This window comes from Beta vulgaris, chromosome 9 (assembly GCF_026745355.1).
Source record: "Beta vulgaris subsp. vulgaris cultivar EL10 chromosome 9, EL10.2, whole genome shotgun sequence".
NCBI classification, from domain to species: domain Eukaryota; kingdom Viridiplantae; phylum Streptophyta; class Magnoliopsida; order Caryophyllales; family Amaranthaceae; genus Beta; species Beta vulgaris.
In genome coordinates this window covers 41,668,794-41,691,631 of record NC_079210.1, presented here as the reverse complement: position 1 = coordinate 41,691,631, position 22,838 = coordinate 41,668,794, and the positions used below count along the sequence as shown (strand labels likewise).

At 34.8% G+C, this 22,838-nt stretch overlaps 4 protein-coding genes across 6 annotated transcripts; 2 read left to right on the top strand and 2 right to left on the bottom strand.

The window, feature by feature from the left end:
• Positions 1 to 2,115: 2,115 nt before the first annotated feature.
• Positions 2,116 to 2,496, top strand: LOC104904181 (auxin-responsive protein SAUR64). The gene has a single exon (XM_010692377.2). The coding sequence runs from the start codon at positions 2,116 to 2,118 to the stop codon at positions 2,494 to 2,496; it is 381 nt and encodes a 126-aa protein (XP_010690679.2).
• A 1,398-nt stretch (positions 2,497 to 3,894) lies between these two features.
• Positions 3,895 to 4,597, bottom strand: LOC125493679 (auxin-responsive protein SAUR64-like). The gene has a single exon (XM_048637163.2). The coding sequence runs from the start codon at positions 4,522 to 4,524 to the stop codon at positions 4,117 to 4,119; it is 408 nt and encodes a 135-aa protein (XP_048493120.1). The 5' UTR covers positions 4,525 to 4,597; the 3' UTR covers positions 3,895 to 4,116.
• A 1,120-nt stretch (positions 4,598 to 5,717) lies between these two features.
• On the bottom strand, positions 5,718 to 6,065 carry LOC125493678 (auxin-responsive protein SAUR64-like). Its single transcript, XM_048637162.1, has one exon. It carries the CDS (start codon positions 6,063 to 6,065, stop codon positions 5,718 to 5,720), a length of 348 nt encoding a protein of 115 aa, XP_048493119.1.
• A 5,512-nt stretch (positions 6,066 to 11,577) lies between these two features.
• On the top strand, positions 11,578 to 22,033 carry LOC104903847 (alanine--tRNA ligase, chloroplastic/mitochondrial). 3 transcript variants are annotated; one of them, XM_010691971.4, is made up of 13 exons: positions 11,578 to 11,785; positions 13,533 to 13,658; positions 13,751 to 13,956; positions 14,347 to 14,525; positions 16,244 to 16,322; positions 16,684 to 16,818; positions 16,949 to 17,098; positions 17,277 to 17,387; positions 17,479 to 18,396; positions 18,680 to 18,952; positions 20,750 to 20,959; positions 21,235 to 21,392; positions 21,500 to 22,033. In XM_010691971.4, the coding sequence occupies exons 1-13, from the start codon at positions 11,713 to 11,715 to the stop codon at positions 21,834 to 21,836; spliced, it is 2,955 nt and encodes a 984-aa protein (XP_010690273.2). In that variant the 5' UTR covers positions 11,578 to 11,712; the 3' UTR covers positions 21,837 to 22,033. The 3 variants fall into 3 exon arrangements, with proteins under 3 accessions (XP_010690273.2, XP_010690275.2, XP_010690274.2); XM_010691973.3 differs by lacking the exon at positions 11,578 to 11,785 and having other exon boundaries at positions 13,532 to 13,668; positions 13,744 to 13,956; XM_010691972.3 differs by lacking the exon at positions 11,578 to 11,785 and having other exon boundaries at positions 13,744 to 13,956.
• Positions 22,034 to 22,838: the final 805 nt, after the last annotated feature.

Below are 22,838 nucleotides of genomic sequence, written 5' to 3'. Positions count from 1 at the left end.
AAATTAGAGGCATTTTCATATAAGGAATATTCAAAGATGCTGTTACATTTGCCTATCAATTGTACATGGACCATAGATATTCACCTGTGTTACACTAACTCTTCTTTCTCTCCAAGTAAATTCGTCTACCATCCGAATATGCTATGTGAATATTTGACCTTTTAGGATGTGCTCTATTCAAGTTAAAACTATTTTACGTGAAATTAGTTGAACTTATCAAAGTGATTGTTTGCAAATTGCAATTTATATTGAGCACCAACAAGTATGGGAGAAGTGTAAATGTTTACAATGTCAAAACTATTTAATTGACAATTTTTTCAATGTCATTAACTTGGACAAAATTGCTCTATATGTTTTGTACAAAACTAACAAAAGGGTTAACAGAATTATTTATCTCCCTAGAAACTACAGAGAAACAATTGTGAGTACGTCTTTTCTTGATGTTCATGTGACAATGATGAGTGTCTGCAGCTAGCTAAAGACATGATTAATGCCTTCTCCAAGTCCTCAGCTACACTTCTTTGGATCATAGAGATTGCATACTCCATGAAATTTGAATCGCAAGGCAACTTGATTGGCCCTGAACTTGCTACTCCGAACTCTTCCTCAGCTATTCGGAAGAGCTCTATAAAAATCTCGCTCTTCAAATATACCAAAGGAATCATAAACCGTCTTCCATCAGTTGTGTAGACGACAAAATGACCCTCACTAGCCACTGGTCGTGGCCAGGAGATCTTCTTCCTGCTGGCGGCTGCTATTTTTCGCCACTTTCTTGCCATCTTGATAAGCTTCTTTGTGCTGATCATGTTGTGGTTTTTAAGAGGGAAATGAGAGTTTTTCTGAGGATGTGAAAATATTGGAATCAAAGAAGGAATGAAGAAGTAATTGGTTGAGATGAGTTTTGGAATGGTAAGTGGTTATGTTTTATAGCTTCAAGTTAAAGACACATCACTTCATTGTGACTGGCTTATCCTATTCTTTAGAAGCAAAGCCATGTGACTAAGGTTTGTTGCCTTAGATTAACTCGAATCATGTATCCCAACAATGTTTGCTTATAATTAATACAAGCCTCTTGTCAGCCACTCAATTAGACTAGAGTGTTTTAAGTCAAGTTGTACCCTTTTTTTTTGTGTGGTTACAACTTGATCTTATATCTGACCTACATGCATATTTACAGTATCTGTGACTTGATCTTTTCCTACCGTGCAAAATCCACTACAAATGTCATATCATTACCCAGACAGATAATATATTCAAGATGATCCGCTCTCATATCTTACTATATTGGTAATAACTGTATGAGAAACAAACTGAAACATGTGAACTTATTGTTACAGGGAAATCAGGAAACATAATTGTTGGACTACACTCAAAGGTATCCCGGCAGGCACAATTATCATTTTTTGTCGAAAGGATGAGTTAGGTTGCTCCTATATCAGGAGTTAACGTAGTTTTTCTTCGGTGATCAAAGGAAAGAAAAGTACCAATAGTTAGTAATGGGAACTCAGCTAAGTTTTGTTATTGTTGATCATTTTAGGATCTGAAAATTGCGTCAAGCAGAATTGATTAGTTCAGTAATCTTCAGCACAGCACATCTTTCTGGTGACAAATAGATAAAACTACTCTTAGCGAAGTTTTAATAATAGATATTAAACTCTAACAATCTCTGAAAAATAAGTTCAAAGGCTAAACTTACTGCTTTTAAATTGGCAGGCATCTACCAACTAGTTAAATACAGATGTTTGGATATACATGTGCATCAAAGAAACAACACAACTATGCAAATTAGATGTTCAGAGCCATTCAACTTAAAATAATAATCTGAATGGCTTAAATTAATCATCAAGAAACATGTTTGGGCTACATGTTTTGAGATAACATACACCAGCCTTAGTCACATGTACTGCTTCCAGAAAAAATAGAAGGAGACGGTCACCAATGAAGTGATGTGTCTTCTGCTACAAGCTATATATAACTCCACAATTCCCTGAGAGCTTTTCAACCAAATTAACTGCTAAATTCCTCTTTACTTCATATATTTTCTCATCTTTGAAAAATTCTCTGCTTTTTGTACTCTTAACCCACAACATGATCAGCACAAAGAAGCTTATCAAGATGGCAAGAAAGTGGCAAAAGATAGCAGCCGCCAGTAGGCGGAAGATCTCTTGGCCACGACCATTGGCTGATAAGGGTCACTTTGTCGTCTACACCACTGATGGAAGGCGGTTTATCATTCCTTTGGCTTACCTCAAGAACGAGATTTTTGTAGAGCTCCTCAAATTAGCTGAGGAAGAGTTTGGAGTGGCAAGTTTGGGGGCAATTATGATGCCTTGTGATTCGAGTTTCATGGAGTACGCAATTTCAATGATCCAGAGATGTGTAGCTGAGGACTTGCAAAAGGCATTGATTGTGTCCTTAGCTGACTGCAGATACTCATCATTGTCACATGAACATCAAGAACACACTAATCAACACTTATCCATATGTAGTTTCTAGAAGATCTAAATGATTCCACATGTGTATAGAACTTGTACAGATTGAAATTTTACTTAGAAAGCTAATGAGAATTCCAGAAAGAAGTCGTTCAAATTAAACACTTTTGCAATTGTATTCAAGTTCTCTTCTTCTTTTTTATATTTATGCATGCTATAAGTTAATCACAAAGAAATTTCTAACAAGTTTGGCCTAATATCAGTGGTTAATTCGACGAGTGATGATTCGAACATTAATGGTCTTGGAGGGCACAGTCGTTGTAAGATAGGGGAATACAGGGATCCAGTAACAACCCAAATAAACCCAACTCTCCAACTTGAGAAAATAACTGGTCCATTGAAGCCATCTTGATGGAAAAATATAGAAGGGCATTTGCATTATTAAAACAGCCTTAATTTTGAAGATTTACCAATCACATATTTTGCTTCATTTTGAACCCTACATGCTACAATATATGATTCCTTCTTCCAGTTGTATCAAAGTTATACTGAATCTGAAAAATTGCTGAGCTTAATTACTCATATTTCAAAAGCAGACTATGAAAAATCAAGCTACAGATTACATATTTGTTGTAAAATGATACTGAATTTAAAACTGAATCAAGTTGGTAATTTGTCCCAAAGGTTAGTTTTGATCATCTTTAGACAATTTTAGCTGCAATGAGATTTTGAGGGGCCAAGGCAGATCAAACTGATGTAGACATAAAAATTTATCTTACAGTTTTATTACCCAACTCATGGACTTGAAAAAAAAACCTTCTATTATAGCATGAAGCAACCATAATTGCAAGGCCAGATATATTTGCCATAGCATTTATGATTGTTTATTGTGTGTAGGGTTCGATAAGAAACACAAGCATGTGGCTGCTGAATGTTACTGTAGAGTGAAAGACATATTTAACTAAGGAAAATTCAAAGGTGGTGTTAATTTAAGATGTTATTAAGTATTTGCCTATCAATCTTGTGGGTAGATCATATATGCATTCACCAAATGTCACATATGATTGCAGGTTAATTAAGTTAATATACCACAGTCGTTTATCCTCTGCTTAAATTTTACATCCCCGCCATGTTATTGTAGCCTCTGTCCATATATCATAGTTAAAAGCATCATATGTTTATATGGGGTGTGTTCAATACATTTGATTTTGACGTACCTGAAATAATCTGAACTTATCTGGACTTATTTAAATATGTTCCTGAACTTGTTTTATAACTCGTTAAAACTTATTGGAACTTGTGTAAATTGATGTGAACTATTATCTTGAACTTATTTTTTGCTAAATTAAGTCAATAGAAGCTGAAGATGTCATAACATAAAACAGATGAATCTTTTCAAAGCTCAACTTACTGACTTTAGATGGAGATTTACTCCTTATTTTTAGATGTTTCAACATAAATATTTGGATTATTATGTAGAGATGGTGAGAATATGAGAGTAGTCCCTAAAATTGTTGGGTATTCCTCTGTTATCATTTGCAATTAAAGTGCCACAAAGAAGGAAAGGTGAACAGCAAATTGCTACAATGGAAGAAGTGTTTAATTTGAATTTTTTTTTTTATCAGTTCTCATTAATTTTCTAGGCAAAAATGTACTATATGCTTTGTACAAACAATCTATTTTTCTAGAAACTACAGATAAACAATTGTGGATTTGTTCGTTCTTGATGTTCATGTGACAATGATGAGTATCTGCAGCTAGCCAAGGACATGATCAATGCCTTCTCCAAGTCCTCATTTACATGTCTTTGTATCATAGAGATCACGTACTCCATGAATTTCGAATCATAAGGCAGCGTAATTGGCCCTGAACTTGTTATTCCAAATTCTTCCTCGGCTATTCTGAAGAGCTCTATGAAAATCTCACTCTTGAGATATGCCAAAGGAATCATAAACCGTCTTCCATCAGTTGTGTAGACAACAAAGTGACCTTCATTAGCCACTGGTCTTGGCCAAGAGATCCTCTTTCTGCTGGCGGCTGCTATCTTTTGCCACTTTCTGGCCATCTTGATAAGCTTCTTTGTACTGATCATTATTGCTTTGAAGAGGGAATTGAGAGTGTTTCTGAAGATGAGAAAATATTGAAATCAAACAAGGAAGTTAGAAGTTGTTGGTTTGGTGAGTTTTGGAATTGTGAAATGATCTAGTTTTATAGCTTCAAGCTGAAGACATATCACTTCTTTGGTGACTAATTTGTTCTCTATTATTGGAAGCAAAACCATGTGACTAGGGTTTGTTGCTTAGTCCTATATCTCAAAACATGTAGCCCAAAGATGTCTCTTGATAATTTATATAAGCCTCTTCTCAACCACTCAGTTACATCATTATCTTATAAGTTTAATGCTTATGCATTACTGTTCTTGTAGTATATCTAATTTGCATAATTGTGCTGCTCTCTGATGCACATGCCAACCCAAACATCTGCATTTATTTATCAGATAAACTGCTGAAGTTTAGTAGCTTGTATTCCATCAAGTAGCCCAGGAAAATTGTCTAACATCTGACAGAAAACAAACATACATAAGTCCTTGTTTCGTATGATATCAGGATAAATGAAATTGTTTGAACATTGCTTAAACAACTGGCATTAACATAAATAGCCCATATCTTGACATATATATCCTACAGGAATGAAACTCTAGCCCGCAGGACTAATTTTCTGTACCTTATAAGGCATACAGTACGAAAAAAGTAACCATTGTTACTTGCACCCTTAGCTTGTTTTCTGGTAGAAACTAGAAACTAGAAAGATACCGAAATTACTAAATACTTTTACAAACTCTTATATGAAATGTCATGTACCACGCCATTAGTTGATGGTTCAACTTAAGTTACCGATAAATGCATATATGGCGTTGCTGATAACAGTCACTAAGATATTAATGGGATTCTTGACAAATGACAAGCACAAATCAGAAAACTGATAACATATATTTGGGGTGACTTGAAACGCTGCATCTGATGGGCTGAAATATTTTTTGATTTAATGTTATATGAGCATACTTATATACATTCGTTTTGTTGGCTGGTTGGACTTATTACAGCCACTGGCGATATATATTGAGTGTGTGTGTGTGCGCGCGTTTACCTGAATTTACATTGAGTGACTAGCAGTTCATATCAAGGCATCAAGCTACTTAAAAGCATTATTACAAAGTAGAAGAAAGAAAACATGAATCTCATAATTAAGCTAATTAGTCCCAAAGATGAGCAGCAGAAAAGTCAGCTAGTTAAGAAGAGAACTAAGAAGCGCCTCATTTAGATCAACAATTCCATGGTTGCTGATTATAAACATTGCATATTCCATGAAACCTGAATCACACGGCAGCGTGATAGGTCCATCACTAGGCACCCCAAACTCTTCTTCTGCCATTCGAAACAGTTCTCTGAATACCGCGCTCTTTAGATATAACAACGGAACCATAAACCGGTTTCCATCATTCGTGTACAACACAAAATGACCTTTGTCAGCTATTCTTATAGCCTTAGACCATGTAACTCTTCTTCTTCTAGCTGCTGCTTTCTTTTGCCACTTTCTTGCCAGTGTGATCAGTTTCTTAGTACTCATTACCATATTTTCTTGGAAAAAAATTAGATCTTCTTAGCTTCAAGATAAAAATCCAGAAGTTCTAAGGGAAAGAAGAAATGGTATAAGTTACTATATATAATGCACAAACTAAATAGATTTAGGTGATTAACCAAGGACACTCTTTTTGTACTTGACTTCTTAGAAGCTGGTTTTTTGGAGCAAAAACATGTAAAATTGGTAGAAATGTGAAAGTTTGCCTGTTAATATATGGACTAGATCACTAGAGTACTAATAATGCTATGAATATGCATTTTTTTCGTGCAAGTCTAAGCAAATGTGTCTCCTATGTCCTAACAGTAGCACGGCTGCACGAACAATCTGTGGTTCATCAGAAAGGAATTACTAGAAAGGAAATTAAATGAGGCCTTAAATTGTGTATGAATGATTCATGTCATTTGTGTGAAACCAAAAGGCTCCCTTGCTTGTCTGCTATGGAATGGCATATGGAATACTACATATTAAGATAATGATGTTATATAATTCTCATGTTAGTGGATTATATATTCCATACGTTATGTGTTACTATCAAAATATAGTTGTTTTTGACTTCTTTTAATTTTAGTGACCAACTATTTGGATAAGATACATGGAATCATAAGCAATGTTTGTTTACTTGTGTGTCTTGAGTTTATGCATATATTAAAGTGTTAGTTCTTGACTTCTTGTATTGGTATTGAAAAGTGGTGTAGTAGGACCATGTTCAATTCAACATAAATTAATATTAAAATTAAGTAAAAATTATTTTATATCACAAAAATAAGTTTTTCGGTAACAAATAATTTCAATTTGTACAAATACTTTCATTACGATTTAAATTGGTTGAGGTGAACACACAGTCTAATATGATGTAATCATAAGTTTAAGGAATAAATTATAATTTATTGGTATCTAGATAAAGTGGAACCAATAACACCAACTATGGTGCAACTAATGATGTAATTTACACCATTTGGTGCACGTAGTGACACATAGCTTACCTAAAGTTGTGCATTTTGTCGAAAGAAAATATTATTATGTGTCTTTTTTTAATCTATCATTATTTTTATATTGAGATTCATTATTTATGAGTTTTTTCACGACTAGAGAAATGATTAAGTTGACACATAACTAAATTAAGAGAATTAAGTCCAAGTCACTCCAAACAGCATCGCTTTAAAGTAAATATCTATACTAATATATTAAAAGGCGTTCATGAAATAGTTTGTGTCCCAGTAATCGATCACGTGACCTTTGAAACAAAAGTGAAAGCTTAACCATTAATCCAACATAACACCATTGTTTAGTATTTCAAAATAAAATATCATAAGGTCTTTTTTAAATATCTCATTAAAAGATTTGCACAAGTAGTTAGATAGCTAACATTTTTATGATAACAACAAGAGACTATTATAGACATAAACTCTTACTTCAATTCCTTGTAGAAAGTTAATTTATTGCTTTCATCCCAAAACTTTTAATGGTTTATTTTTCAAAAATCATGCAATTACGTATCATGTAATTACATCAATTTTTCCTAACTTGAAAAAAAAAGTTACAAAAAGTAACGACCCGGAGCATCACCCGGAACACTCACTAGTTTCATATCTATACTAATATATTAAAAGGCGTGCGTAAACCAGGCACGGTGCCACGTGGCGCTCTCCCTATGGAGTTTTAGATCATGTAATCCATGTACAAATAAAAAAAATTAGAAATTGCATAGTATAGGTTTATGTCCCGTGACCTCAAGTTCATGTACTAAAGTTTTAACCACTAGACCAAGTAGTATTTAGTGCTATTATATCAAAGTACAATTTTAATAAATGAAAATTTTCTTATCCGGGGCATAGCCCGGGCCTAATAACTAGTTAAAAGGAAAAAAGTGTGTTTGGATCCTCTAAAGTTCTAAAAATGTAGGAGAAATACAACAAAATAAATTACATTTATGAATAATGAGAAAATTCTAGGTTTATGCACGTGATACGTAAACTTAGTAAGTGTCATTAAGAAAAAGGTGGGCCCTATTGTGCTAAATTTCACTAAACTAGTTTTATGCACATGGTGCATGTTCATTAGGGAAGGGATGAAGGGGCCATTTTGTTTTTTTATCAAAAACAAAGGACAGGTGCGCGGAGCCAGAGCCCGGCATGTTGGCCCAGCTTTTGAAGTTGAGCTATAACTAGCTTTGGATCGCCAGGGAAGAGCAACCTTCCTGACACAGGCAACATATATAATGTGCAAGAGAAGGTATTGGGTCAGATGCGTCCGACCATAATATTTGGTCGGACGACTTTCAGTTGGTTTCAATTTTTTTCAGTTGGTTTCAAAAAAAAATCAGTTGGTTTCAATTTTTGTTCAGAAGACCAAATGAAAGAAAAACAACACAAGCTGAAAGAATTTACATAGCAACTGAAAGAACACAGAAGACCATATGAAAGAAAAACAACACAAGCTGAAAGAATTTACGTAGAAAACTTCTCTCAACTTCGTCTTCCTCATCTCCTTCCTCTCCAACTTCGTTCTCTCTCCGACGACCGCCATTGGCATGTTTCCTGGTGTGGTTCTTCCTCCTCTTCTACCGCCATCGAGGTTTTTTTCTTTCTTTCTCTCTTCTTATTTCATTTGATGTTCCTGTAATCTCGAATTTTTGTTCATCAGTTTTTATTGAAGAAAAGAATGAATTTATTGAAGAGGTTGAAGATAGACAAAGACGGTGAGTGTAAGAATGGCAGTGGAGGAAAAAAATGGGAAAGAGGAGAGGCGATTGATGCTATTTGCAGATGGAAGGCGGTCGTCCGACGGAAAGTATTGGGTCAGACAGTCTGACCCAATACTTTCACAATGTGCAAATAGAATGCTCAATTACATAATAATATTTACAAAAATTGCTCACAAAGTTCAGCGTATTGTTTTAAATTTGTAAAAAGAATCAACGAATTGGAGAAATTGTAATTGTCTTTTGTTAGTTGAGGGTATAACTGTAAGTAGAGATTTTTTTTCTTTTTCTTTAAAACCAATAAATGATAGAATTAAGCTGTAATTGTTTTTTCTTCGTTAGTTAAGGGTATAATTGTAAAAGGTGGTGGACACCATGTCCTCTCCTCTTCACTTATACTAGAGATTTTATGAGTAACAATAATTTAAGGACTTATGATTGTAGCCCCGATTATAATTTTTAACTAAAAACGATGACTTTAATTGGGAAATTTTATTTTTGAGGGAGCTTTACCTGGAAAAATGAATTTCTTCTTGACAAACTTATTTTCAAAGGCCCATAGCAATATAGCATAGCGTCGAGCCCAAAAATTATATAATTTCCTATTAATATATGGAGGTTCTTGTCTAGAAGAGGAAGAGACCTAAGGTGCAAAAAAGTAAGGAAATGCGGGAAAAATGTCAAGAAATCAATATTTTAAGTTTTGAAAGTAGATTAGGATTATACTTTGAGATATTTAAAGACATTGAAAGAAAAAGTAAGCTTTCTTAGGGAAAATATTTCTTCAAGTAACAAAAAACTATGTTAGTCTCGTTTCAAACCACTATCTACTTTCAAGAGAAAATATGAAGTTTTCGGAAGTTTTAAAAAGCATCGGAAACGGAAAAGTGCCTGAAACGTGGAAACATTGACCAAAAGAGAGTGTCAGTTTTAATAGAGTTCAGTTCCATTGAGTTCAGTTCAATTCAGACAAATTAAGTTCGATTTAGTTTAGTTCAGACAAATTAAGTTCAGTCCAAAAAAAAATGAATTTTATACTTTTACGAACTCTCTCTAATAATTCTCAAACAGAACACTCTTACCTTCTCTTACGTTAAAATGATCCTCCGTCAATCACCTTTAAAGACAAAAAAGTTTCACGTACAAATAAACTATCTAAATAAAAAAGGTATAGTTTCTAAGGGTCTATTCAATTCCAATTTTATTTATATTAACATTGATTTTATTATCGTTATGATGTAGATATTACATCATGGTAGTGAATTTTGTACATATATTTGTATTATGTTTTATTTCTCTTTAAATGTAATATGAATTTCCATGTTTTTTCAGTTGCTGTCTATTTGATTGTTATACATGGTCGATTTAACTTATTAGCATTCAGCGATCACATATCATACTTGTTAGGTACCTAGTAATTTAGTGTTTAATAAAGTGGTAACTCTAATTAAAACTAATAATTTGAGGATCAAAGTTGACCTAATGGTTGTGAGGCCTTCCTTCCACTTTTGTGACAAGGATTTGATTCTCATCCCTTGTAAGAAGGATCCTTAATATTTCTCCTTCTTTCAAGGGAACTCTCCTTACCTTTAAAAAAAATAGAACTTATACAAAGTTACACTTTCAATCGGTTTTTTCACCGGGTACCATTGTGGTTTTTCAAAATTCATGGGGTACCCTTACTTTGGGGGTAAAATGTACGAAATCCCTTAATGACTAATGGTGTCAAGTTTTCGTTAGTCATTAGGGTTAATTGACCCATCTAGCCCTAATTAACTAACTAAACCCTAACCTTTAACCCTACCCTAACCTCATAACTTCAAACCCTAACCTCACCAGCACCACCTTCTCCCCCCTCCAACCCTCACCCCATGCAGAAGCCCTCCTCCCTCGTCGATTTTCCCAACCCACCCCCACCCCCAGCAGCAACCCCCTTCCCCTGTCGATTTTCTCAAAACCTCACCCTCACTCATCCACCACCTTACCTCCTCTCATTAAGGGCTTAAGGGTTAGGTGTTAGAGAGTTGTTTAGGATTATAGGGTTAATTAGGATTAATGACTAACGGAAACTTAACACCGTTAGTCATTACAGGCATTTCGTGAATTTTATTGAAATAGTAAGGGTACCTAGTGCATTAAAAAAAAGTAGGGGTACCCCATAAATCTTGAAAAACCACAGGGGTACCTAGTGAAAAAACCATTTTCCAATTCTAGCAATTCTGATCACTCCCTATGAATTGGATGATATTGTTTGATTGAGCATAACAAGTTGGAATTCTAATGGAAAATTCTATTGACCTAGAAGATTCAAAAGTTCATGCTCATGTCAACCAAACAACCTCTTTTATTCTTATTTTATAGAAAGATAGACTACTCATAAATTATAATGTCAATCAAATAACACAGAAATATTTGTTTCTAAACCACAATTAATATGATTAAATAAAGGCTAATTTTTTGACCAATATGATTCATGACCTAATTTATCACACATAATAGGCACATTATCAATCATAACTCCGAAATCTCGAAGTTGTTGTCTTACCCATAATACCAGTGCACAACAAATATGATTAAACAAATGCTAATTTTTTGACCAATATGATTTATGATCATGACCTAATTTATTAGTTTTTGTAATTGTCTAGCCAGTAATTCATTAGATACCTACCAATTACCATAGATTATTAAAAATCTTAAACCCTAAAATTTGAGTTAGAGACCTTGATAACTTGTTATCGCAACATTATAACTAAAGTGAGATTCTTGTTTGGAAAAGGAGAAAACATGTGGATTATTTATCCCATAACTATCTAATAAGTATGGAAGCTTATCTTCTCTCTTCCATCCCTCCCAACTGTTAAATTAAACGGCCATATTTTCTGGTTCCGGATTAGAAAGAGAAAGTAGAGAGAGAAAACATTTAGTGAAGTAAAAATGGCGAGCCATGGGCTACTACCCACTTCGAGTTTAGTCTCGAGAACAAAACCCAGAATCGCCATTTCACATGGTATTCATTCTTCTTTCTAACTTTAAATCAATTTACTCTCTGTTTAAACTCTTTCTTTTCAATTAATTTGAATTTGAGCTCATGTTGGTGCTAATTCACTAGATTTTTGTGGGTATTGAAAAGAATAGCAGTATTGATTTTATCCGAACTGTTGAAATTGGCTGAATTGTGTTGTTGATTTTTCAAACTTATTTTCTATAGTTTGAAGTAGAATTTTTTGTGGCGATAACCTAGAGAATTAAGTTTATGTAAGTGTTTTTCTGAATACAACATGGAAGTAGTAACCCAAGTGAAGGAATTTCTTTGTTTTGATGGTTTATAACTTCATTTTGTGGATACTTTGAGTTAGGGGGTGTAATTAGGTAAATTGTGGAATGAAGTACAAAACTAATGGGAATGGGATTGTAGGATTAAGCGCTTTTTTAGTGATTGTTTAGAGTTTTATGAGGTAGCTTTATCAAAGCGTGGATTATGCACGAGGGTGCACAGTGCTCATTGTGCATCCGAAATAACATATTATTCTTATAAAAGAACACATAATATAAAATTAAAGAACATGTTAATCTCCAATTACAAAAGAACATAGGTCACAATGAAACGAACATATAGTAAATGAACATCTCGTCTAAACAAAAAGAACGTAACTTTAAAATTCAAATTTTTAAAAAAGGAATCTCGCTAACAATCATATTTGAAAAGGTGAAACAAGTTGCAAGATTTAAGGAAACAACAACATTTTTCTCAAAGTCATGGACTCTTAAAATGTTAAAACTACGTCGTTAGGAGCGGGTGCACCATCCTCTACATGAACTAGGTGCATGTTCCTATTTGATGAGATATCGTTTTCGAAAAGCTAAAGATTGTAGTTTTCGGGGTAGAGAGACAGAACTATGAAATTCAAACTTATGTGACAAGTCAAGGTCTTGCAATGGTCACTAGCGAGATACCGCATTTAGAATCTCATTTACTCTATTTTTACTTATACTAAAGCTAATTTAACCAACTAGTAATATGATATCTGAGGGTGCGTTATCTTCACCAGAACTTATTAGTTATTACTTGTCTGAATTGAACTTATAAGACTTGATTATTGGAACTCATCAGCCGTGATTTTATTTATGTTCATACTTGATTGGAACCTGATGAGACTTGACACCTTTTCTCTTTAGATGACGAGAATGCATCCTAATTGCTTCAAAAAGGCAATAACAACTACTTTGGCAAACATACCCGTAAGAAGAGTTGTAGTTGCCTAGTTGGGGTTGATGAATTTGGATTCTCTTGATTTCCTATTCTTTATTTCCTTTTTTCAAGACTATACATAAGCTATTAAAAAAAATTAACCCCCCCCCCCCCCATTTCTATTTTCTAAACTTAGAGGTGCAGTGATCTGACTTCTGAGGTTTATTGGGATTCCCTTGTAGATGTGGCTTTAATTTTGCTTCTGTTGCTGTAGCCTGTAGTTATATGCCCATTATTATCCTAACACTCTATGCTGATTGGATTCTTGCATATTACAACTGATTGCTGAGATCTTTGACCAAATTGAATGTTTACAACTCGTAGAATTCATGACTTCTATCATAAAAAAATGTCCTGCATTAGCTTTGTTTTATCTCATCAGTGGAGTTATGTGATTCTAGAATTTCTTACATATGTTAGATTTATATTATATAGGCTAAGAACTAAATATATGTGACCTTTTTTATATCTTTCTATAAATCTTGGAATTTTGTTATTGTGATAGGCAGTAGAAGTTACGCAAGTTTGATCTTAAGGACGCTGGTGTTAGCACCTTCTAGTAGTTTCCCTGGAGGGAAGTCTAATATTAGACAAGCACGAGCTGTTCGAACTCTCACCAGAAGTGTATCAGGTTCTTGATTGTATGTTTTGCTGTCACAAAAGTATGTAATTGTTCTGAGCTTCTATTAATGTGGATATTAAACTCAAATTATCAGTTTTCAGCGTCTGCACAGCCTTTGACTGAAGAGATGGTGGAGAAGCGTGTTGATCACCCCAATAGTGGGAATGCAATAAGACGGAGATTTCTCGAATTTTTTGCCACCCGTGGTCATAAGGTGCTTCCAAGTGCATCTCTTGTGCCAGACGATCCTACTGTCCTCTTGACAATCGCGGGAATGCTTCAGTTTAAGCCGATATTCTTGGGACAGGTATTCTGTTTTGCATTACCTTGCTTTCGATGCCTTGTTATTCATGAGGTTTATGTAACAATGATACTATTATCACTTTTCGGATGATGTTCGTATTATCTTACTTCGTTAATATACCTTCATGACCGTACTTTAACTTGCGGTGCTCTTTATATTATCTGTGGAGAAGTACGTCAAGGCATGTGATGTGTAGGTGCATGTGTTGTTTGATTTTGTATGACATGAATCGGAGGAGGGTTGTCATCCTAGGAGTGTATTTGTGTACCTTCCTAGACTGTTTCTAAAATTTGAAATTCTTAAACACCTTCATTATTGGCGGTGGATGTCTATTTTCATACTTGATTAAGTTTCTCATGTCCTTTGTTATAACCTTGAGCTTACTATGATTAGGTTCCTAGACAAGTGCCTCGGGCTACTACTGCTCAAAAGTGCATACGTACTAATGACGTGGAGAATGTTGGTCGGACGTCTCGCCATCACACGATGTTTATAATGTGTGGGAATTTCAGCTTTGGAGATTACTTCAAAAAAGAGGCTATTGTGTGGGCATGGGAGCTTTCAACGAAAGAGTAAGCTAAACTAATATATAAAGTTGATGAATTATAAGTGTGTGTATATTTTTAGGGGAAGACTCGTGTGAGAACACATCTCTTATATGAGAACACTTTTTTTATGTGAGAACAAATTTAGGTTTATAACATATGTAACATTTTTTAGAAATACATAATTTTTTTTTATGAAACATACTTAACTTTTTAGAAAATGTGAAACACCTTTTAGAACATATGCAAACACGTTTTAGAACAACATACTTAACCTTTTTTTTCTAGGAAATACCTTTTTAATAACATAATTTTTTTTAGGGAACATACTTACATATTTTTTTAGGAAAACAAACTTAAATTTTTAGAACATACGCAACACTTTTTAGAACAACATATTTATTTAACTTTTTTTTTTTGAGGATACATACTTAGGTTTTTTTTTTTTTTTTTTTTTAGGAAGTATGTACTTCAATTTCTAGAGCATATGTTTCATAACATATTTTTCTCCCCATGTTAATTTTGTGCTTATTTTGTTGATACTAAAAAAGGTTGTTTTATGTGGTTGTTCTTATGCTCTAAATATAGTAAATCATATGTTCTAAAATAGTTGTTCTAGTGTTCTAAATAGTTCTTTTAGTGTTCTAAATAATCATTGTTCTGTTCTAAATAGTTCTTATTATGTTCCAAATAGTTCTTACTGTGTTCTTAATAGCTCTTGTTGTGCTCTATATACTTGTCATGTTCTAAATAGTCGCACTTGAGTTTTGATGTTCCTAATTTATAAATTTATGAAAAAATTAAATATAAATAGTGTTGTATCCTTTAATTCTGCATTTTTTGAATAAAAAAAAATCAACTGAAAATTACCAAAAACACACCGAAATTTCTCGGAATTATTTGTAAATTACTTGCTTTCTTCTTTGGAACATGTTTAAAATATTTTAGAACATACTTGAAATAGTTTGGGACACACTTAAAATATTTTAGAATATACTTGAAATAATTTACGACATAAGGTTGAAATTTTAAAACATGTATATATCAGTATTTGTATATGTGTTGATTAGGTTTTTACGTAAAAAGATGTTTTCATATTCTAAAAATCATAGCATATGTTCTATAAGTTATTGTTATGAAAATCATAGCATATGTTCTAGAAAGTGTTGAATACGTTCTAAAGCCAAAAATTTAAGTATGTTCTAAAAAGTATTGCATATGCTCTAAAAAGTGTTGGTGTATGTGCTAAACATGAATCTGTTCTCATATATGATATAAGTTCTCACATAAGTATAGGCATGGGAGCTTTCAATGAAAGAGTAAGTTAAACTAATATCTAAAGTTAATGAATTATAAGTGTATATATATATATATATATAGATGGCTGGTTGTTAGTATAGAAATTGTCTTTTGGTGATGTTCTTAATACCATCTTGAAATAGTTATAACACGTCAAGTTACAAGTGGCACATATTTAAGGGGAAGCCTTCTCTAAAGGTTTGTGGAAAAGGATAGGGTAAAACATTTCTATATGGAGAATCTATTAGTATCTGGATTTTCAAAGTCAAAACATCTGAAAACGGACTTCAGAGATACTTATGATACTGTGCTAAATGATAGTGAATATCCTGGTGGTTTACTGAAATTTATTCAAAGCTCTATAATCCTGTTAATAACACTCATCCTTTTCATGGAACTTGGTACATAGAGAACAAGTAATTGATACATGAAGTGTCTTCTTACAGATATGGTTTGCCAGCTGACAATTTATGGGTTAGTGTTTATGAAGATGATGACGAAGCTTTCGCAATATGGCGTGATGAGGTGAGCTGGTTTAGAAATTAAAATCATTATATTTATCTAGAATTTGGCTAGGTTGTTTACAGATTTTTTTCTCTGCCTATTTATAATCTGAGTTTTTTTTTTTGAATTTATACTGTGTCACAAACTCATAGTAGTTTTTCAGTGAAGGTCCATTTGCTACTATTTTCATTCTTCTAGGGCCCTAGGCTGACATATTTGAACTTTTTTCATGTGATATTCGTAGTTGTTTCCAATTTGATTGAGCTGAATTGAACATTATAACTCTTCAGTAATTCAACTTCTAAAGTACATCTTGCATGATATATTTACAATTTGGAAACCTAGGATTGAAGTATCATACAAACTTGTTGTCATGGCTCAGGTTGGTGTTCCCGTAGAGCGGATTAAAAGGATGGGAGAAGAAGATAACTTTTGGTCTAGTGGAGTAACTGGTCCCTGTGGTCCATGCTCTGAACTTTATTATGATCTCCATCCTGAAAGAGGTGGTCTGAACGTAGTACGTATACATCTTAACTCCACTCTTAGTTATTTCTTCATGCTCTTCCTCATCATTTTGAACATATTTACTGATGAAAATTAACTACATATATGAAAATTATATCTGTTATTTATGCTCATCAACGCAGGATCTAGGGGATGATACAAGGTTCCTTGAATTCTACAATTTGGTTTTCATGCAGTACAACAGGACAGAAGATGGATCACTTGAGCCTTTAAAGCAGCAAAATATAGATACTGGTCTTGGTCTAGAAAGGCTAGCCCGTATACTTCAGAAGGTAAACAAAAATTATTTGCTCACAGGAAATTCGATCATTAACAGCCTGCTTTTTTTGGAAACCGAAACTTTCTTTTAAGGATCCTATTCATGAAGCTTGTAGTAGATATGCTCCATTTTATGTTCAATTTCATGATATTTATTACCCAGCATAGTTTTCAGCCATCTGTTCCTTGCAGGTTCCAAATAATTACGAAACAGACTTAATTTATCCAATAATGGAGAAGGCTTCAGAATTGGCAAATGTATCCTATGTTGTTGCTGATGATTCCACGAAAACAAAACTTAAAGTATGTGGTGGATGTATTTGTTCATAAAAAGAAGAGTTAATCTTGTCCTTTAAGCTTGTCCGTTTTCATCTGAAAGCTTTATTCTTTTCAGATAATTGGGGATCATATTCGTGCTGCTGTTTATCTTATATCAGATGGTGTTATGCCATCAAATATTGGAAGAGGTTATGTAGTACGTCGACTTATCAGGAGGACTGTCCGCACAGGAAGGCTGCTTGGCATAAAAGGTGATGGTAAAGGAAACCCAGAAGGGGCATTCTTGCCAATTATAGCGCAGAAAGTAATAGAACTAAGCACTGAAATAGACCCAGATGTGAGAGGCCAGGCAGCTCGCATTCTTGAGGAGTTAAGAAGGGAAGAACTACGGTTTGTACAGACATTGGAGAGAGGAGAAAAGTTACTTGACCAGATGTTAATAGAAGCGTTATCAGTTGGCAGTAGAAACGGATGTCCGCCTTGTTTATCTGGGAAAGATGCGTTTCTTTTGTATGATACTTATGGATTTCCTGTGGAGATAACCATAGAAGTTGCGCAAGAGCGTGGAGTTGAGGTAGATATGAATGAATTTCATGTTGAGATGGAGAATCAAAGACAGCAGTCCCAGAAAGCTCATAACGCTGTTAAACTTACAGTTGGAAGTGACGCCGATCTAGCGGAAACCATTTCCGAGACTGAATTCCTGGGATATGAAACCCTATCTTCAAGAGCTATGGTGGAAGGTTTGTTGGTGAAGGGAAAGCCTGCAAAGCAGGTTGATGAAGGAAATGAAGTAGAAGTGTTGCTGGATAAAACTCCGTTTTATGCTGAATCAGGTGGCCAAATAGGAGACCATGGGTTTCTCTATGTCAGCGGTGCTGATAGTCAAACTAATGGTGTTGTGCAGGTGAAAGATGTTCAGAAAATTTCTGGCAGCATATTTGTTCATAAGGGAATCGTAACAGAGGGTGCTTTGGAAGTTGGTCAACTAGTAGAGGCTGCAGTTGATCCCAAACTCAGACAAAGGGCTGAGGTACGTATTTCAGTCTAGTGTTATTTCAAGTAGAATTTCTTAGATTTATACTGAGAAGAAATTGTTGATGCAATTGAGGTTTAGGTCCTAGAGAAGAAAATGTAGTGATAGGAGTGAGGAATGGAGGATGAAGAGAGAGTAGTGTGTGACTGATAATTGAATTGTAGCATAACGCTACTTAGTGTGTTTAAGATCAGTATCTTAAGTTTAGTTTTTCCGTCTTGGTTTACCTTGCACTACTCTTTGATGCATGAGATTTTTTATATATATAATCTGCGTTCAGGTTCATCATACTGCTACTCATTTGCTACAAACTGCACTCAAGAAAGTCGTAGGGCAGGAGACATCACAAGCTGGTTCTTTGGTGGCCTTTGACCGGCTAAGGTTTGATTTTAACTTCCATCGTCCACTTTCAGACAACGAAATTGTTGAAATTGAAGGGCTTATCAATGGATGGGTTGGGGATGCTACCCTCCTTCAAACTAAAGTGATGGCACTAGATGATGCTAAAAGAGCTGGGGCTATTGCAATGTTTGGAGAAAAATATGGAGAACAGGTTAGATTTTTATATCCATAATGTGTTCTATAACAAATAATAATAGAAACTTGATCTTCAAGACTTAAACAAGTACTCTGTTCTCGCCTAACCGTTTGCTGGGAGTCTTCTTTTACCCTCTTTCCCCAGTACACCATCTGAATTCAACAGGACAATCTTCCACACTTCATGGATCCAGCCATTTTCCTACCTTCTTTTCCATGCAAACAACCTCTTTGGCCTTTATATATTAATGCGATTTATCTAAAATAGAGATGGCCAAAAGTGCAGGCCAATCCAACCCATCTAGCCCAGCCTACCTCGTGGGTCGGGCCCGCAAAAAGCCCGGTCCAGCCAAACTCGAACCTTGAAATGGTGGGCGGGCTAGATTTCTTGATCCCAGCCCGTTAAAGCCCGCTACTAAAACCACCCAGTCGGGACCACGAAACCGATTCGGCTCGGCCCATGAATCGGACCAGCCTAGTCCAAGTAAATATTGAACCAAGTATATGTTAATCAAATTGTATATATTTAATCAAATTGCATATAATATAATTCAATCAAATTTAAAAATAATGAAATTATTCATTAATATTAATAATTGTATATATTTTAATTCATTTTAAAGATTCTTTATAACAATAATGAATAATTTCAATGATTATAAAATTTTGAAAAAAAAATTCTCATGCCGGCCCGCCATCCTGGTCCAACCCACTAGACCCACGAACCGCCAGAACCCCGATCAAAAACTTTATTTCTTAAAAGGAATTAATCCTTTCCCTCTCAATGAAAAATTTGAGAAAAATTATACATTCTTGGAGTGTTTGAAAAAGTTCTATTTCGATACAATAATCCAACTGTAGCGGGCATCCTTCCCGAACCGTGAAAACCGATAACAGACCGGTGTAGGCCAAGACTTTTCAGCCCACGGACCAGCCCACCCAACCCATGAATTTCACACTGGGCCGTGAAATCTCAGCCCACCCCGCTACGGCCCACGGCCCGGCCTGCGCAGCGCGCACTAGTGGCCATCACTAAATTCTAAAATAAAACTAAGGGTAAAAGCTACAGACAGAAAAACTAAGGACAAATGATGAAGAGCGGACCGAGATACTCCCATCCTCTTGGTATAAGCTTTACAAACTTGTAACTTCCAAAGGTACATTTGCTGTTGGGATCTTCTTTTTCTAGACAACTTCTGAAGGGGGGGGAGGGAAGAAATGAAGAACAGAGCTCTGAAGGACAATTGTCTTCCATAACTATAATGGATTGAATATTTGCCGTGCAAATTTCTTGTTCATTTTCTTAATCTAATTACTATATCACAACAGCTGAACTTTCACCTTGATAATCCATAAGGAAGTGAGTCACATACAGGAACCTATCTAGACAGCATGATCATTTTGATAATCTATCAAGCCAATTTAGGCTGTTAAGTAGATCTGCTACATTCTAACTCCCTGCTAATGATCTGGATCACTTTGGCCTTTAACCTATCTAGAGCTGACTCTCGTACATCAGGTGACAGTTTCAAACACTTGTACTTGACTGTCAACATTAAACTTGTATGAACATAAGGGGATAAAAACCAGGTATCTTCTTACCAAACAGTGGTTTGCTAGAAAATGCACTAAGAATGTATTCTGCTAGGTAACCATTCAGAGCCTTCAGAAGCAAAAAAAAAACAGGAAAGAGTTGCATAGTCTTAATTGAGACAATTTCCTGCCAATTACATAAGTTCTAAAACTTTTACTATGCGAAAGAAAAAAGAATGACTCATTGTGTGTGCAAATTCCTTGACTTTGTTGTGCCTAGGTACGTGTTGTAGAAGTTCCTGGTGTATCCTTGGAGCTCTGTGGTGGCACTCATGTGAGCAATACATCTGAAATACGTGGCTTCAAAATAATCTCAGAGCAGGCGGTCGCATCTGGCATCCGACGTATCGAAGCTGTGGCAGGTGATGCTTTCATTGAATACATCACAACCAGGGACAACTATATGAAGAATTTATGCTCTACCCTCAAAGTACGTTCTCTGATATTCACTGCAAATGCATAATGTCATTTTATTCCTTGCCACTTTGATCAGAGGAAATGGCTCAGTTCAAGCCAATAGATCCCTGATGTAAAGCTATAGGCGTCAATTGCATTCACAGTACACCATTTACACGATGAACCTGTATATTGAACATTTTCAGTTTTGGCTACTCTAATATGCATTTATGGCAGGGCCTAACCCTGTAAATTATGTTTTGTTTATTTCTTAACATTTTCTTATTATGATGCTTTTGATTTATGAAGGTTAAAGCAGAGGAAGTTACGCCGAGGGTAGAAGCCCTGTTAGAAGAGTTACGACAGGCAAGAACTGAAGTCTCAGCTGCACGTGCAAAAGCTGCTGTATATAAAGCATCATCCATTCTTGATAAAGCGTTTCCTGTAGGGAACTCAAAGAAAATTAGGTAATTTTCGTTGTTACATAATACAGATACCTGGAGCTTATTTCAATAGAACTAGTACAGGTAATCTCGCAGTCACGACTTGATGTTTCTCTTCCTCTTAATATTAGGGTAATAGTCGAGTCTATGGATGACACTGATGCTGATTCACTCAAGAGCGCGGCTGAGTTCTTGATGAATCATCTGGAAGATCCAGCAGCTGTAATTTTGGGATCTTCTCCTGGTGAAGGAAAAGTCAGTTTAGTTGCTGCATTTACACCAGGAGTTGTTGATCTGGGGATTCAAGCTGGGAAATTTATTGGACCTATAGCCAAATTATGTGGTGGTGGAGGTGGCGGAAGGCCTAACTTTGCACAAGCAGGCGGAAGGAAGCCTGAGAATTTGTTAGCTGCTCTTGATAAAGCGCGGGATGATATTATCTCGGTTCTCTCAGAGAAATCAATCTGAAACTGAAGCAACTCCACTGTTGATTTATCTCAAGAAAAAGGGAAAAAATAAATTATTATTGATACGCTATTTTGGCTTAGAAGAAAACATGGGTACAGTTACAGTGCATATATCTCCATGTGTAGTAGCTTAGTGATTGCAAATATGTACAGCACACTTCATTTCCAAGTCTAGTAAAGGAATTTTATTCATTTTTATGGTTGTTCTTGGGAACTTGGACCTGCCCAGTTACAAGTTCCTGATCCGTCAAAATACTAAATACAAAACTAATACTTCCTTCGTTTCTTTTAAATGCAACAAAAGAATATTTTATATCTCACAAAAAATATCCCTTTTTTGCATTTAAAAATTAATGGAGGAAGTATATATTTAGTGTGATAGGTTCTAGTTTGTATGCTTAAATGGTGGTGTGGTATAGTCGATTGTGAGTAACACTGTATGAGCATTAATAGGTTATGGCATTACAATCTTACTAATTCTTATTAGTAACAACGTTTGTTAGTTAAAAAATGTCTGCATTGATGATAGTCAGAATTTCAGAGATGCAAGCATTAGAGCATTAGAGATGATCTCGTTAAAAAGTATTACAAACAATGTGTGATGTGGTTTTGTGATATTTCATAAATGGGTTCGGATTCGGTGGAGTTTGATGAAAACTCTACATAGTGGAGTTGAATCCTAACCTTATATTTTAAAATTAACGACTCAGATTTTATGGAAAGAGATAAGGAGGGGGAGGATTTTTGGGGAAAATAGGGGGAATTTTGGGAAAGAATATATAAACCATTGATTTCAAAATCAATGGCTATGATTTGTTAAACTCTACGTGTTAGAGTTATTTACTAACTCTACTGGATCTAAACTCTTCATAAATGGGGTTAGCAACAACACGTAAATGAGCTTACTCTTTAAACTCAACTTTCTTTAAAAATAATAATGGTGAAAACCCTAAGTTTTGAAAATGATTTAACCATAAAAAGATACTTGTATTATTTTATGTAT